The sequence below is a fragment of the Phocoena sinus genome, chromosome 18 (assembly GCF_008692025.1).
Source record: "Phocoena sinus isolate mPhoSin1 chromosome 18, mPhoSin1.pri, whole genome shotgun sequence".
Classification (NCBI taxonomy): Eukaryota; Metazoa; Chordata; class Mammalia; order Artiodactyla; family Phocoenidae; genus Phocoena; species Phocoena sinus.
In genome coordinates, this window is record NC_045780.1 from 21,389,264 (window position 1) to 21,407,068 (window position 17,805).

At 47.5% G+C, this 17,805-nt stretch overlaps 2 protein-coding genes across 2 annotated transcripts in view; one reads left to right on the top strand and one right to left on the bottom strand.

Moving 5' to 3' along the window:
- Positions 1-2,626, top strand: part of ERICH6B (glutamate rich 6B) — a 41,783-nt gene extending 39,157 nt beyond the window's left edge. Inside the window, exons 7-8 of the mRNA XM_032610890.1 lie at positions 1,442-1,667; positions 2,318-2,626. Of these exons, the coding sequence (XP_032466781.1) occupies positions 1,442-1,667; positions 2,318-2,626 (535 nt within the window). The remainder of the gene's footprint in view (positions 1-1,441; positions 1,668-2,317) is intronic.
- Positions 2,627-8,970: 6,344 nt separating this feature from the next.
- Positions 8,971-17,805, bottom strand: part of COG3 (component of oligomeric golgi complex 3) — a 53,375-nt gene continuing 44,540 nt past the window's right edge. Inside the window, exons 21-23 of the mRNA XM_032610735.1 lie at positions 16,610-16,737; positions 15,694-15,792; positions 8,971-10,912 (exon numbers count right to left, since the gene is read on the bottom strand). Coding sequence (XP_032466626.1) covers positions 10,883-10,912; positions 15,694-15,792; positions 16,610-16,737 — 257 coding nt within the window. The 3' untranslated portion in view covers positions 8,971-10,882. The remainder of the gene's footprint in view (positions 10,913-15,693; positions 15,793-16,609; positions 16,738-17,805) is intronic.

Here is a 17,805-nt window from a genome sequence, read left to right on the forward strand (position 1 = left end):
AGGAGGACCTAGCATTGGGGAGTGACCAGAAGAAGTTCTCCTTATTGGAAGTGAACAAGGCAGCCGTTAGCAGGCCTGAGCTGGCCTCTCCCTCCCAGCGTCCTACAAGGCCCCTGAACACCCCCAGACAAGGCCTGGCGGGTGGCCTGAGTAATCCGGGCTCCCCCCAAACCCTACGTTCTCCTGACTAACCCAGGTCCCAGATTCTCTTCCCTTCTGCATTTGGTTCCCGAGAGAAGTTGCTGCCCATCAGCACCAGTTCTCAAGACGGCCCTGGCGGGATTCAAAAAGCAGAAGCCAGGGCAGAGGGGTATGGTGGGCTTGAAATGCCAGGAAGGGACGGCTCAAAGGAGAGCAGGGCCTGGGCTGAAAGAGGGAGGAGCCCACCACCCCTCACTCACCCACAGCTGTTTCCGCGGGCGCCAGGCGCAGTGCGGGGCAGGGGCCACCCGGGAGCCAGACAGAGGTGGACCCTTCCCTCCGGACCACAAGTTACATTTCCATTTTAGTGGGCCAGACGGATGATAAGCAAACCCAGTCGATTCTCATTATTCGAGATAGTTCTGTTCTATAAGGTCTGCAGAACATGGACGAGCAAACCCTGAACCATCGCTCCCAGGGGAAGGATGCAAATGCACGCATTTCACAGAGTCACAAACACGCACAGAGCACTGAAGGATCTGAGTTGCCTGGTGCGCACATTCCCAGCTGCTTTGCCTTCCTAATTCAGCTCTTGACGAGGGAACCAGAGGATGGAGCCAGGAGGAGCAGGGCACGTGGTGCCAGCAGCTTCAGCTCTGGGGCCGCCGGCTGGAATCTACCAGGATGGGTTGTTTCTAGTATGTACGGTTATCTATGTGTGATAGATACACACACCTATTTCCCCAGGGAGCAGCGGTTCAGTATTCACTAACTCTGTTTGAGGCAACTTTACAGAACCCAACTACACCAAATAAAGAGAATCAATGTGTATTAGTAAATTATAGGAAGGAAATTAACAAAGAGATGGAGATAGTCATATCGGGACTCGGGGCTTCAGGAAGGGCCTCTCTGAGGAGGTGACATTTAAGCCGGGGCTTACAGCATAAGCAGGAGGGAACCACGCCAAGCAGGGTGGGGAGACCTCTCCAGGCAGAGGGAACAGCACGGCAAAGCCATGAGGAGTTCGAGAGCATGCGTGACCCGGGAACTGAAAGGAGCAATTGGGTGTGAGGGGCCAGGAGCACCAGAGGAGACAACATGGACAGGGCAGGGCCGAAGGGCTGCGCCTAGATGGTTCACCTCCTTGTTGGCATTTCTCCCACCTGCCAAGGCCCCATGTTGGGGGGAAAGAGCACGGGCGGGAGGGGAGGAAGGAGGGGCGGGCTTGCAGCCCTGGGAGAGGCTGTGCCCTCGCCCCCGGGGCCCACTGCTGTGGCTGCCTGATGCCTTCTTGGTCTAGGTTGAACCTGAGCCCAAACCTGGGATACTACTTCGCCAGAGACAAGTACCAGAAGGCCTGGAACTGGTGGGATCTGAACCGCCACATCCATGCACCCCCCGTCCAGCCCATCTCCTTGAAAATCAACCAGTACATCAAGGTACAAATAAGGAGCCAGGATAAGATCATCTTCCGCTTCATCCACAAGAAGCAGCACATTTGTTTAAACCTAGGCACCAAGTACAAGGTAAGGTCTCAACTCCCCACGTCTCTTGCCAGGTGGGGAACTACCTGCACGCAGGCCACTGCTGGCTTGAACTGGTCCATGCTCAGGCCTCCAAGGCCATGTTTCTCAACACTCCAACCCCTAGGGAAACGAGGCCCCCTTCCCTGACTCGAGGCTTGACCATATACAAAGCAATCATTTAACTTCCGAACACTTATCATTTAACGTAAGATTCGGAGCTGAGGAAACTGACATTCGCATCCCAGCAAGACCCAGACACGCTCCAAGGGAGCCCCAGATGGATGTGGGGCTGGTAGGCAGACACCGTGAGGGCCTCACTTTCCTGCTGTGCTAGGGAATCCAAGGGGAGAAGCTGGACACCCCCAGGAGGGTACAGCCTTTGGAAGGCAGGTCACACCAGGGCCCAGCAGCTGGCCACCCTTTGGTTTGGGGGGTCAGGTTGGGATGTGGCCACGGGCACAGGCCAAGTGAGTGTCTTGGGGAAGCAGCAGCAAGGTTGCCGGTGGTAGGGCTGGGTTCACAGATTCGCCCTAGAGAGTGACGTTTCCAGGGAAGGCTCGGTCATGGCCACAGGGTCCTAATCCTGACGCGGGGGGAGCCTGGTGCCCAGGTAGCATTAATCCTCACGAGCCGCCTGTGAATTCCCACAGTACATTACCCCGGCGGTGCTGAGCGACATGAAGAAGAAAGCAGTCCTGGAGATGGAACTCAGTTCAACGGCTCGGAAGATCCAGATCCTTCTAGGGAAAATGAGGACGATCCTGAGTACACTGACCACCTGTGATTTGGAATGCTTCATACAGGGCAGCAAGATCTTGCCAACAAGACAATATGAGTTGGAGGAGGAACTCTCGTCTTCCAAGCCGGGGCAGTCACCAAACTGTGCTGCTTCGGCACGTGCGGAACGTTTCGGGAAGGTGGAGGTGTCCAAAGCCCCGAGGAAACCCCCAAAGCCCTAGTTCATATCTTGTGGGAGCTGGTTTGTAATTTGGGACCTATCACAGCTCCTTGATTTGGAGAAAAAAAAAAAAAAAAGTTTTTCAGGGGCAGAGAGGGGCTGACAGAGTCTGTGGCTGGGCACAGAAGAGACTTAATCATGCGTCCTGCCAGCATTAGAAGCAAACTGTTTCAGTAGACAATACATGTCAACACCTGTCCCGCTTGCTTCTACTGACCGTATGAATGCAGATGTTCTTTTGTGACTTTCCCATGCTTGGGTTGACTCAGGACACAGACTATCTCAAAGCCTAGCTCTGCCCGCTGTTGGCTGTGTGACCTTGGGCAAGTAGCTCTCTGCCTCCGTTTTCTGATCTGTAAAATGGGTCTAGAAATAGTAGCTTCACAAACACCCCCGCCAAGACAGAGGGACGCCCAGTCAGCAAAGCCGCACCAGCCTGCAGCCAGTCCCCCAAACCAGGAGCCCAAAAGGACCCACCCTTAAACTCTCTTCAATAGCTGGGCCCCTTTTGGTCACTGGTTACATTCACCAACTCAAATAGGTAAAGCAAAATGGGAAACGTGTAATCTGGATGGAAGATGCAATGGGTCTCAGAAAGGACTGGCACGTGGGAAGGCTCCAGGAGCCAGGAGGACTTTTGTTCTCAGCTCTGTGACACTGGTCTTGTTCCAAAGATGTGGGGTTTTTTTGCGGTACGTGGGCCTCTCACTGCTGTGGCCTCTCCCGTTGCGGAGCACAGGCTCCGGACGCGCAGGCTCAGCGGCCATGGCTCACGGGCCCAGCCGCTCCACGGCATGTGGGATCTCCCTGGACCGGGGCACGAACCCGCGTCCCCTGCATCGGCAGGCGGACTCCCAACCACTGCGCCACCAGGGAAGCCCAAAGACGTGTTTTCTATGTATCTCAGTTCACATGGCTTTGTCTCCTGGTCTTTCTCAAAAGATCCCAGTGGTCTCTATTGGCCTGGCTTGATCAGGAGGCCACCCTTGGTATGATGCAGTGTGGTAAGAGAGGGTGGGGTTACGTCTTAGGCTCCTAGTCGATGTCAAGCATGGAGAGGGGCAGTAGTTTCTAGAAAAGGGGGACTCAGGAGCTGGGCAATCCCCGATAGCGTGCCTTTTATACGTCCCTGGGACACTGCAAACTTCCCAGGTTGGCCTCAACTACAGCCTGAACCAAAAGAGTATAGGAAACACCTCCTTCCCGGCTCAGCCTAGCAATTAGCCAGCTGATCCCGGCTGTGAACAGACAGCCCAGCCCCACCTTCGCGGCCCCGCTCTCCAGCCAATCCCACACTGCCCTCACCAAAGTCCTGTCCTCACCCCAAATCCCGACAACTGCGCGCCTGGGGTGGGACCAGGGTGGTCAGGCTGGCAGTAGTGGGGTGCTGCACGGTCACTTCCCCCGTGTGACCATCACACCTTGTCGGCAAGTAGCGTCATCAGCTAAGACAACAGGTACTTTGTTGCCAGGTAGTGACCGCTGGGGAGCAGACCGTCACAGGCCGCACAGTACTTGGGTTGACTCAGGACACAGCCATTCTAGGGACCTTGTTGGTTTACACCTCCGCTGGTGTGGGCAGAGGTCCCTTCTCTTACCAGGCCCTGGAGACAAGGAGCTCCGGAGTCGCGTCTCGCAGCAAACAAATCCTCCCGAGCCTGCGTGCATCTCAGAGCCCCGACGTTCCTCCCTCGTGTGCCCGGGAAGCAGACAGCCCTGGTGGGGGTCTCGGTGCCACCGCCCGCTAGCTGTGCGACCTTGGCCACGGCAGTGAGCCCCTCTGGGACTCCGTTTCCTCCTCTGGAACAGGAGGGCAATCAGCAACACACCTTACAGAGCTGGAGTGAGAATGAAAGCAGGCGGCGTCAGTGGAGCGCTCAGCGTGGCGCTTCACAGATGTGGGCACTTCATTATCATCCGTCAGTGCCTCTCCCCGGTCTTTCTCCTTCCCCAAAACCTGAAGACATGACTCACCCCATTAACACAGAGACTGTCAGCAGGTGGCCTCGCAGAGGCATTGTGCTCGGTCAGCTCCCTGTTTTCAATATTCTATTGCCAACGTCTATAGAGACACAGTATTTCACGTAGATTTTAGGCATTTCCAGCCTCTCTCGTAGCTGCTGCTCTGTTTGAGTGTTATCACCGGCCGGACACAATTACCCAGCACCCAGGGACTGTTTCATAAGGAAAACGGAGTTACCTCACAGATTGTGAAGGAAATAGCGAAAGTAGCCAGATGACCGGGAACTATAAAAATCCAGCCCCCACCCTCTGTATTAGTTTGCTAGAGCTGCTGTAACAAAAAGGACCACACACTGGGTGGCTTACACAACAAAACTGTATCATCTCACAGTTCTGGAAGCCCTAAGTCCGAGATCAAGAGCGTGGGAAGGATGTGGCCCAGGCCCGTCTCCCAGCTTCTAGTAGTTCCTTTGTCTTTGGCAGTTTTCACATGGCGCTCTCCCTGTGTGCATGTCCCTGTATCAAATTTCCCCTTTTTATATGAACACCAGTCATACTGGGTGAGGGGCCCACCCAACTCCAGTATCTTAACCAATTGCACCTGCAACAACAAGCTGGTTCACAAGACGCTTCCTGCTTGGATACCAGGAAAACTCACTGGAGAACAAGTGCCACCAGACACCCCCCAACACACGGCTGCCAGCGCGGTGCAGAAAGCAAAACCCACACCAGAAACGGAAAGAGACGCCCTTCCCCTGTGCCTTGCAGTGTAGCGCCAGCACCCTACCAAGCCTAACTCTGCACCAGCTGGCAACGGAGAAATGTTCTCAGGGTCCAGCTCCAGAATCTCAAAGCAGGGCCCAAAAGGGTGGATTTGGAGCTGAGGGGCACTATATCGATAACTGGCACAGAGCTTCTTCCTCCTCCCTGCCCCAGCACTCAGTGAAGCATGGAAAAATCACACACACACAGGAAGTCAGCTTGGCCAAGATGAGAGCAGTTGCAGTGATGCCAAGTCTAGCACACTGCCACAGCAGTGGACCGACACTTCCTGCTTTGAAAAAATAAAAACCTGCATCTGTAATGCTTCCTTGTTCTCCTTCCTCTGGTCCTCCTGCTTCTGGTCTGTCCCCTGCGCTCCCATTTCCTTCCAATAAAGCCCTTTTCTGCTCCAGTTCGACACGATGCCTTCTGTTGCTTACCCTCAAGGACCCTGAGAGATACAAAGGATGAGTAGTAAGGAGACAAGTGTGGGCAGATAGATATGCAGGAGCCTGAACAGCCCGTGTGCATCAGCAGTTGAAAGTTTTAGCAAAGGGGAAGGAGAGTGTTACTAAGACTAGGACTTCCCTGGTGGTTCAGAGGCCAAGACTCCACGCTCCCAACGCAGGGGGCCTGGGTTCGATCCCTAGTCAGGGCACTAGATCCCATATGCTGCAACTAATCACATGCTGCAACGAAAGATCCCGCACACGGCAACGAAGATCCCACGTGCCGCAACTAAGACCTGATGCAGCCAAATAAGTAAATAAATACATAAACAAATATTAAAAAAAAAAAACAAGACTAGGTTCTTGTAGTAAGGATACTTCAATATTCCCAGCAAGGAATACTGAAAACGAGGGCCTCGACCCAGGGCAATGGCATTGGAAATAGTGGAGGGGAGGAAATAGAGGGGGCAGGAGGGGGTAGAGAACAGGCGGGACTTGGTGGGAATGGGATGGGGAGGAAGGCTGTATGACTTGGGCCCAAGTGGATTCTTTCAACAGATACTGAGCATCTACCTCAGGCACTGTTCTAGGCACTAGGTATACAGCTGTAAACACAGCAAAACTCCTCCCCCGGGCAGCTTACAATCCAGACTGGGGGAGGCAGAAAAAAAAAAAACAAGTAGGGACTTCCCTGGTGGCCAAGTGGCTAAGACTCTTCGCTCCCAATGCAGGGGGCCCGGGCTCGATCCCTGGTCAGGGAACCAAGAGTTTGCACGCCACAACTAAGACCCGACGCAGCCAAAAAAAAAAAACCAAGTAAGTAAAAGACATCATTTGTTGGTATGAACACAACTAAGCCAGGTGAGGGGATAGCAAGTGCTAGGAACTGGGGGTTGCTGTATATATCACAGGGTTCTGCAACCTTGCCACCATCCACATTTTGGACTGGATAATTACGTGTAGTGGGAGGCTAGCCTGTGCACATTTGGCAGTTCTAGTTGCTTCTACCAACTAGAAGCCAGTAATACCCCACACACTCCACTCATGACAACCAAAAATGTCTACAGGCGTTGCCAAACGCGCCCTTGGTAGCAGGGGGCAGGGGTCATCCCTTGTTGAGAACTACTGTTGTATATCACATTTGGGTTGTTTTGTTGTTTTACGGCCCAGCATTTATCTGCCTTGGCAAATGTTCCGCGTACTTGAAAAGAATGCATTCTGCAGACTCTGGTCCATTCTATAAGGAGTCCACACATTATTTAAAAAAAAAAAAGTCATTGCCATGAAAACAAGCAAACAAAAACTTTACGAATTGTCTAAATTAAAAGAGACTAAAGAGATGGAACAACCAAGTTAACACGTATGAACCTGGAAAAGAAAAAGCTATGAAACATTTTGGGGAACAATCGAGGAAAGTGGAATATGGGCTACACAGTAGATATCACTGATTTTTTTTTTTCTTTTAGGTGTGATAATGGTATTAGGGTTACTGTTTGGAGATGGATGCTGAAGTATTTAGGGGTAAAATGTCATGATGCCTGCAACTTACTTCAAATAGTTCAGCAAATGAGTGTGTGTCTAAGCAATGATAATTAAAACTCACCTGACTGGGAATTCCCTGGTGGTCCAGTGGTTAGGACTCGGTTTTACTGCCGGGGCCCAGGTTCAATTCCTGGTAGGGGAACTAAGATCCTGCAAGCCGTGTGGCACAGCCAATCAATCAATCAATCAATCAATCAATCAATAAACTCACCTGATTAATAATAGTGTAAAAGAGCCCAATCCTGTAAGAAAAGTTATTTTAGAATACATAGAAAAAAATCTGGAAGCTATATGCCAAACATTTAACAGCAGTTTACCTTTCAAGGTTCATTTATGGAAGACTTTCACATTTTATGTTGAAATTCAAACACTACAGAAATGTCTAAGAGTGAACATATTTTGATAACCAGGAAAAATGTTTTAAACCCCCCCCCCCAATATGTATTTATTGGATGACTATTTAATGGATGCCATTATACCAAGTTTCCAGCAGCTGTCTCCTTTCTATGGGGGTTGGGTGCTGAGGAAGAGCAGACAGACAAGCTAGTGGAGGAACCACCACCAGAAGAAAAGCACACCAGAAAGGAATCGATGAAGTTCCTCTTTTCTGAGAAGTAACCTTCTCTCCACCAACACACCCCCAGTTCCTTTAATAAATGGACCCTTTGTTTTTTGGGGGTTTTTTGTTTTTTGGTTTTTTTTGCGGTACGCGGGCCTCTCACTGTCGTGGCCTCTCCCGTTGCGGAGCACAGGCCCCGGACGCGCAGGCTCAGCGGCCGTGGCTCACGGGCCCAGCCGCTCCACGGCAGGTGGGATCTTCCTGGACCGGGGCATGAACCCGTGTCCCCTGCATCAGCAGGCGGACTCCCAACCACTGCGCCACCAGGGAAGCCCTAAATGGACCCTTTTTAAAAACTAAGGTTGACTATTCTTTCTTCCTTGTAAGGTAACAGCAGAAGAGAATTTAAAGATATGGGGTTGTGGAAATACAAATTTGTTTTTATCGTGACGTCAATAATACTAAATTTCAGCACTGTTTGTGCTGATGGTACTCAGGAAACTGGCAGTTTTGCAAATAAAGAAAAATTATCTGTCACCTAATGAAGCATTAAGATGCTTCAAAATGTCTTTCCGGGGCTTCCCTGGTGGTGCAGTGGTTGAGAGTCCGCCTGCCGATGCAGGGGACACGGGTTCGTGCCCCGGTCCGGGAAGATCCCACATGCCGCGGAGCGGCTGGGCCCGTGAGCCATGGCCGCTGAGCCTGCGCGTCTGGAGCCTGTGCTCCGCAACGGGAGAGGCCACAACAGTGAGAGGCTCGCGTACCCAAAAAAAAAAAAAAAAAAAAAAAATGTCTTTCCACAATAATCATCTTGCCAGAAGAATCCACACAGTACAAGTAAAACCGGGGAAATCGGAATAAGGTTGGTGGAGGGTAACACTGTCAATATCCTGCTTGTGACACGTGATTGTTCTGCAAGATGACACCACTGGGAGAAATCGGGTAAAGGTACACAGGATCGCTCTGTATTATTTCTCACAACTGCATGTGAATCGACAAGCTATCTTTAATTTCAATTAAAAATTTTTTTTAAAGAATCCACACACAAAACAGACCAATGAGGACAAAAAGTAGGAAGCAAAAATCTTTATTTTTTAAAAAATTCACATTTATTAAAAACAGCAAATTCTAGCCAAATAATATAAAGCATTTTAAATTAATTATTTGAAAGTATGTACACTCTTTGTATAAGTAAACACTTGAAACTGTACAGATTTAAACAGTCAAATTTAGCAAACAAGTTGGATCACTATCACCTACTCAGCACTTTTGTAAGGTGTTTGTTTCAGAAATAAAAGACTCAAAACACAAGAACGAGTGCCATCAAATATTTTTATCCTTAAGAACACGCTCTGCTCTGTACATCAAATTAAATCAGTCAAGTACTGTACGGTAATCATGCCCTCATTTCTCTGGAAAGGCTATTTAAAAATCAAATGTACATATAATATACAAAACTGGATTGTACAGTTTATTTCATTAAACACATATTTAAAATAGTAAGTGGAAGTAAATATAATCTTCCTAATTCATTCATTTCCTGTTGAAGGATGAATATGGACCCTCTTTACCTTCTACCTTCCCCAAATAGAGAGTATTAAGCTCTATCAAGCAACATCCATCACCAGCTGAGCTGAAAAACAAGTGACCTGTTTAAAATGACAGACAGAAGGATATGTAACCTATCTACACATGGCGGGAGTCTGCTTGAAGCGGATGAGAAATGCTACAGTCTCACGGAATGAGGTCTGCTGGCTACATTCCAGAACCCCTGTCAGCATTCTATCTCTAAACTAGTGTCTGAATAACTCAAGATTCATTGTGAACCAAAGAGCAGGTTACATTTACTATAACGTCAGAGGCAAAACCAATCCAATCAGGAAACGTATTTGTAGGAAAAGTCAGAGATGCGCATAATTGTTTTGATGATCGCTGCCATCGTGCGGTTGATTTTAAGGGATGGGTGGTCTTCGTCATCCTTGTCTCTGAGTGAAATGTATCCTGCTGTCGCAGGGTACAGATCCACAAGGCAGGCTCGCGGCACAGCCACCATGAAGGTACAGGACGTGAAAATGTTCACTTTTCAAAGAACTACGGACACGGAAGGCAGTGTGCAGAAAGCTGGTAACCCTAACCTTCGTGCACGAGATACACTATTCATCAGGCTTCCTCTCCTCCTTTATGTGCCAGACGGAAGACGCCAAACTTGGTACTTCCCCCTCACGGACACTGCCTACTGTACCATGAAGATTCTCATGAAAGATACGGCACGTTATCTACCATGAGGACGCTGCAGCTACCGGCCTACTTTTGAACACTCTGCACCTAAGAAATTCATGGAGTACAGATCCAGGGACCTTTACACCTTGAAACTACCTCACGTCAAACACACAGAAAGATAACACACTGAATTCCCAGGAAAGCAGAACATGTTCTCAGAAGCACCCAGTCTATCCCAAACTAAACTTCAAAGTGACAGGAGAAACATTACATTAAATGGGGTGTAGAAATAACATTTCTGGAAATAAAAAAATAGTCACTGTGGAATGCTCAGTGGTTAAAAGTGCAGTGTTTCACGCTTCAACAAACCTTTCTCTTAGAAGCTTTCTAATTAGCTGTATTTCTGTAAAGTTCTTTGCACTATTTATTGTAATCCATTTTCATTGCACAATTTTCTTAAGAACCATTTCACTGCGTGCCCACCATAGCTTCCTCTTAAAACCTTACACTGCTTGTGACCATTTAAATGAGGCAGTAATCAGCGCTCATAGATTATAGCTTATCTTTGGCATTTTGATGTTTTCAAAAGAGAAACACAAATCACGTCACACTTTGCTTCCACTTCATTCTGCGGTCAGCCCTGAGCAGCCCTGTGGTTCTCGGGAAGCCCCTCACACAATTCCCCGGTGTCCTGCAGGCCGTGGGACTTGGCAGCCGGCTCCTGCCGGACCGGCCATTTACGCACACAGCCCGACAGGCCTGGTTATTTAGAAACTGACAGTAGGAGGTTCAGCTGAAAAGCAAAGAGAAAGGCCTTGTTAGTTCTGCTGTGGAATACCATACTCAAGATAAGTTGTTTAGATCCTCAAAAAAGAATGAGAGGAAATGTCTGATTTTTAAGAGACCAGTAAACATAGCTGTAAGGTATAAACTGGACCTGCGGTGCTGATTCCGGAAGCAGTCCCGGGCGCTGTGCATCGTCGGGGCCTGTGGGGAGGTATCGCCGAACCCGGGCCCTCAAAATTCATTAAGAATCCAATCAGGAAGACAGAAAAGAACTACATACCAACACTAACGAGAGACAGAAATGGCTCTAAATAACCGACTTCACCTGCCTCTATGCAGAGTGCGTTTCGCGGAGAGTTGTAAGTAAGCTGAACTCTCTAAATGACTCTTAACTGCACAAGAATAGGCACGGCAGGTGAGCTTCACCTCATATGCTAACCCGGACCAGGAGCCCCCTGTCCCCTCCGTAAAGGAGCGCGAGACCCAGAGCCAGCCCGGGGAAAACCAGAGAAATCGCCACTGCGACAGGAGGGGCTGGCAGCATGTGCTCTGCAAATCTGTCACCCTGGCCTGGAGAGACTTGCGGCTAGATGAGCCTGGCAGTGCGCCCTTCTATACAGTAGGGTTTTGGTAATCAAAATAATCACCCCCTAATCTCGTCTATAAATGTGTACTTCCAGTGAGAGGGACACAAAATCACCTCTGTGTTTTTCCTGCCAAAAACACAAAACCTGAATCTAATCATGAGGAAACAGACAACACCAAACATTCTACAAAATAACTGGCCCGACAAGGTCAAGAAAGCCCAAAAAGGCTGTGGAACTGCTCCAGGTTTAAAGAAACTAAAGGGATGTGACACCTGAAAGCAACACTTGGACTGGATCCTGGACTGGGGAAAATAATTTGAATACGGATGGAGGATTAGGTAATAGCATCAACGTTACATTTCCTGTTTTGATCACTGTGCAGCGTGTAGGGTAAGAGAATTCCTTGTCCTGGTTCCTGCTCTATGAGCCTGTGGCCAAGTGACTCAGTCAGCAGTCAGTATTATCAGCTGTTGTTACTAACTAGAAAATGTTAACGGTTTTGAAAGAGGAACAAGGAACAGTGAGCATGATGGTCTCTATTAGTGCTTTTCTTTTCTTTTCTTTTTTTTAATTTTATTTCTGGCTGCCCTGGGTCTTCGTTGCTGTACACGGGCTTTCTCTAGTTGCAGCCAGCGGGGGCTACTCTTCGTTGCGGTGCCCGGGCTTCTCATTGCGGTGGCTTCTCTTGTTGCGGAGCACGGGCTCTAGCCACGTGGGCTTCAGTAGCTGTGGCACGCGGGCTCAGTAGTTGTGGCTCTCGGGCTCCAGAGCACAGGCTCAGTAGTTGTAGTGCACGGGCTTAGTTGCTCCACAGCACATGGGATCTTCCCGGACCAGGGATCGAACCCGTGTCCCCCGCATTGGCAGGCGGATTCTTAACCACTGCACCACCAGGGAAGTCCCTCTATTAGTGTTTTTCAAACTCTCGGCTGCAAGCCATTGGTAGATCATGAAAATCACTTAGTGGTTCATCAACAGGAGAAGAAGATAAAGCAAAGCAACTGAGCCGCACATAGCGTGTGTGATTATTATCAAACTTTTAAGTTACAGACACACGTACACACGCTAAACCACGTATCTCACTGGCAGGAGTCAAGTGGGAGTCCAGTAACTCTGCATGTTCTCAGCCAGACCCCTGCCTCTCCTCCATCAGAGCTGCTCTCCTCACACCTTTATCCATGCTTACGTCACCCACCACAAGAAGCCCAGGCCTCCCAAGTCATTCCTCTACTACCTCAAGGCTCTTTTCCCACCTCATGGCCCACCTCTCTGAAGTCCTGAAGCCCTGCCCCCCAGCCCTTTGCCAGGACAAGCTTCCCCTGCAGCCTTCTCCAGTGATGGGTGTTTCTCATCCACATGCCTGGAACCACTGGGCCTGGAGGCGGGATCAGAGTCCCTCTGTTCCTCACTGTCATTTCCAGACCATTCTCCTTCCCTCTCCCAGCACCTCACCCCAGCTTTGGTTTTCATTGTATCAGACCATGCCACGCTTCACTCCTCCATCTACGACCCCTCCGCCATCACCCAGCCCTGCACTTCTTGCAGATCTCAGAGCGCTATCACCCTTTCCTAAAACTACTCCTGTAGGACTTCTTGGTGGTTTCAGCATCCAGATAGCTCACCCTTCCAGGCTTAGCCTCAGCTCCTCTCCTCCAGTGACCTCATCTTCCACCAACCACGTCAGCTACTCAGGCTGCGGGCACATCCCAGCCCCATCACTACCTCTAACTGCAACCCCTCCGCAGTGCCATCGTCAAGTAGTTCACTCTTTGATCGCCACAACCCATCTTCCCAGCTCAGCTTCCCTCTCACATTCCAATGCCAATGACCGTCTGACTCTCTGACTCGACCAGGACCTGGAAACCACGGTTCCTCCCCACTCCCTTCCCTCAGCTCCCTCGCTTGAGTTCCACGGCAATCACTACAGCCACTCCCTTCTTTAACTCTCCCGCCCTCACCCGCCCCTGCCTTGTCCCTCCTGGCAAAAGCACAGCCCTGACACAACCCTCCAGCAACTCCACAGCTACACTCATGCAACTGACGATGACTGGAGGAAAAAAAACATGAGACAACTATGCTGAATGCTTTTTCTTGGATTCATAACCGGCCACTGAACTCAACCGAACCTTCCTGCGGGATCTTCAGCACCTCCTCACTTTCAGTGGTGACCCTGCTTCCTGTTCCCCCCACAAGCGCAAAGCAGTCAGAGGAGAGCTTCCGTGAGCACCCATCACACGTGCCAGCTGCCTGCACATGCGCCCACACGCTCGGCCTTTGCTCCTCTCTCCACGCTGAACCCTGCAGGCCCCTGACAAAGGCCCCACTCTCCAACTGCCCCTGCGATCACATCCCCCCTTCTCTTCTCAAGGACATTTTCCCCGCAGCAATTTTTCCCTCTCTTTAGATCTTCCCCACGAATATACAAACATACATTTCCCCTATCTTTAAAAAAAAAAAAAAAAAAAAGGATGAATGGATAATCCAATAACAAATAAAAATAGCTATCTAAAAGGGGAGAGAGGGAAAAGGCTGGAGGGACTGGAAAGGGAAGCAAGACTTCTCCAAATTTACCTTGTTCCATAATTCTGACTTGGGAATCATGTAAACATTTTACATAAAAACAAAATTAAATCAAAACGAGCGGGAAAAAATCTCTAAATATTGAAAATAAACTAACTACATGTCAAGTTAGTGGTATAATCACATAGAATATAATTGCTTCAAATGACTTATAAAAAAGTATCCTGACTGGGGCGTCCCTGGTGGCGCAGTGGTTAAGAATCCGCCTTCCGATGCAGGAAACACGAGCCCTGGTCCGGGAAGATCCCACATGCCGCGGAGCAACTAACCCGTGCACCACAACTACTAAGCCTGCGTTCTAGAGCCCGTGTGTCACAACTACTGAAGCCCGTGCTCCTAGAGCCCGTGCTCTGCAACAAGAGAAGCCACTGCAAGGAGAAGCCTGCGCACCACAACGAAGAGTAGCCCCCGCTCGCCGCAACTAGAAAAAGCCCACACGCAGCAATGAAGACCCAACGCAGCCAAAAATTAATTAATTAATTTTAAAAAAAGAAGTATCCTGACTGTCTACAACCCTAGAACTACAGAGAAATCATTTTAAAATATGACCCATAGAGCCATACAAAGAAATTCATACAGCCATAAGAAAGAATGAAGTTCTGATACAAGCCACAACATGAATGCACCTTAAAAACATTATGCTAGGCCAGTGATGAAAGGCCATGTACTGTACGATTCCATTTAATGCACTGTCCAGAATAGGCAAATCCACAGAGACAAAGGAAGATTAGTAGAAGAGGGGGGAATGAAGAATCTGCTAACAGGTAGGGGTTTCTTTGTTGAGGGGATGAAAGTGTTCTGAAATTAGATAGTGGTGACGGTGCCAGGACTTACTGAATATACTAAAAACCACTGAATTGCCTACTTTAAAAGGGTGAATGTTATGGTATCTGAATTATATCACAATTTAAAAATGACCCCATTTCTTCTCCAGCTACCACCCCATCTTTTCTCTCCCTGTGAAGTAAAACTCCTCAAAAGACTTACCACACGCACGGCCTCCAGTCTCTCTCCCCGCGGGCTCCACCCACAGCAATCGGGCTCTGACCAACCTTACCACTCTCCCCCAGTCTCTCTCTCTAGTCCTTACCCTACTAAACTCCTCAACTAAACTTAAAACCAGAAATAAAATACCCTCCATAGCATCAACCTACTTCTACTCAATAAAAGCCTGCTGACTGAACTGAATAAATGAATGATAATAAACACAGGCTGAGCTCTCTATTTCGTTTTTTTAATTTAGGAAGAAGAGAGAAAACAGAAACACTTCTAACATCTAGTCCCTAAAACACTCTTTTTTTTCATCTAAAACATGGGCCTCCTATCATACATACTGCAAACAAAATTATTCAGCAATCTAAATACCACTGTTTGAGTCTCCCACAAACAGTTCATTCACCTTAAACACAGCAACCTTCAATACCAGAAAGCACTGAAAAGCAGCTAACGCCATCACTAAATATGCGAGAGCAACTCAGAGCTTAACTCTTGTTCATCGGAATAAAACAACGTACAATTTTAAAAATTACAACTAAAACACAGTTACTCAAAGACGTTACGTACTCAAGTAAAATAACTAAAAGGTTATAAAAGTAACAACGATCTTCAGACTTTGGATTACCTGTTCTATAGAAGGACAAGCAATGATCTGGATATCTTCAGGGCTGAACTCTTCCTTTAACAAGACATGGAACTTCTGGAAGACTTGCTGAATATTATTCTTAGAAAGAAGAAGAGGCAATCATTATTACATGAGTCACTGAAATCATAGTCAGTCTTCTTAAATATGAATAACTAAGAAAGCTCAATCTTACTATGTGCCAAAACAAGTGGAGGAAATGTATCTTCTAGGGCATTACCAAAGACGTTCAATTTTCATTAATATTTCACATGCAAGCACTACCTGTCTAAGACTTATCAGATAAGACTTACTGGAAAAACTAAACTCTAGCAAGCCTTATCCCCCACAGAGAACAGTAACAAGTCTTCCGCAGCAATTTCTTCCACAGAAGATAATAAAGTTCCCAAACACATAAAGTGTACTTTAAAAATCAGCCAGCGCCTCGGGGAAATATGTGAGCTCCACACAGAGCTGGAAGCTATGAGTACTAAATTTGCTCTGACATTTAATCCCTCCATGGCCGCTGCAAGCCATTTATTTCCGCTGCTCACCAGTAAAATGGGACAGAATTCCTGAAATGCTGTTCTTTCACAAGTGCTGGGCCCCATCTCATGTGAGGGTCTGATTACTTATTTATTCATTTACTGATTTCTACTTTTAGGTAGAAATTACCCTTGTGCCACAGGTAACCATAAGGAAATTAAGACAAAATGAGGGCTGGGGGCGAGGTCGGGGAGATATAATCAGACAGATGCATGCTTTGTAAGTCTTTCAAGAATCACAGTGCTTTTTAGTCAACTGTACTAGAATAGCAGACCAACATTTCAAAATGTTTACAGGAAGAGGAAAATGGTACACAAGGCAAGAATACTCCAAGAGACGGGCCAACATTCAAAGAGATGATCACGACACTCACCCTAACTGGCTTAAACAGGACGAACTCAGTATCTTTATTGGATAGGTACAATGACATACTTCTCAACGTCAGGGGCAGCTTTGCTTTTATTGTCTTGTAGGCACTTGCCACAAGGTCACTGACTTTTGCTGGAAAGAAATTAACCTCCTTAGTATCACAAATAAAAACAGAAGAAACATTTCCATTTTAATTCAGAGGGGAATAAAAGGAGAGAAAAATAGCAAAAGACGCCTCTTTACTTCCCCAAAGAATTTCTTTCACTTTTCTTATTTATTTATCAAGTTTAATCACAAGCCCTATAAACATTCATTAAGTGCCTACTGTAAACAAAAGTCTAACCCCATGGGCTAAACAGAAAAAGAATCCCCCACCACCACCCTCCGCCATGGCTCAGGACATTCACAGGGATAGTAATATGGTGCCTTCGGCATTTGGAGATAAGGTGTAAGGTAAAATAAAAGGTCATTTGCAGAGAAGCACTAGTAAGAATTACTTCGTACTGAACGAGCTTATTCGTTTGTAGAACTGACTCACAGTAAGAGATGCTCCCTGTCTTATGAGATCATTCAGAAAATACCCACACATATTTAATGGGAACTAAAAATTCATTTGTTACATTCTTATATTGTATTATCAGAAAAGGAAAAGAATTCCAGAAAATTGTAACTGATATAATTAGTAGCCCAGGTGTAGTGTCTGAAAAGAAGTACAAATGGAAAAGAACAGTCGTAATCTGTATGAAATATCTAAAAGAGAAAATTACCTAGAAAGCTATCAAAGAAAAGACTGATTAATAATTTTAAAGATGCTTGACCTCACTCATAATTAAAGAAACGCATATTAAAACAAGTGAAATATTTCAGATTGGTAAAAATTACCAAGGTTGTGAATATCCACACTTGGCAGGGGTGTGGGGAAACAGGCACCCTCATCCACTATTGTCGGGAGTATAAACTGTTCACCCTCTTGGAAGGGATATTAGGCAACGTCTAGCAAAACTGAAAATACACACTCTTTCACTTAACATTTCTACTGCTAGAAATTTGCCTTATGGACATATTTACAAAATACCAAGGTATGTGTGTTTATTAAGAGTGTAAGGAAAAACAAACTAAAAATAATTTAAGTATCTATTAATAGAATTATTAAAGAAATTATGCTTTAGTGATATATTCTACACGTCCATTAAATAGAAT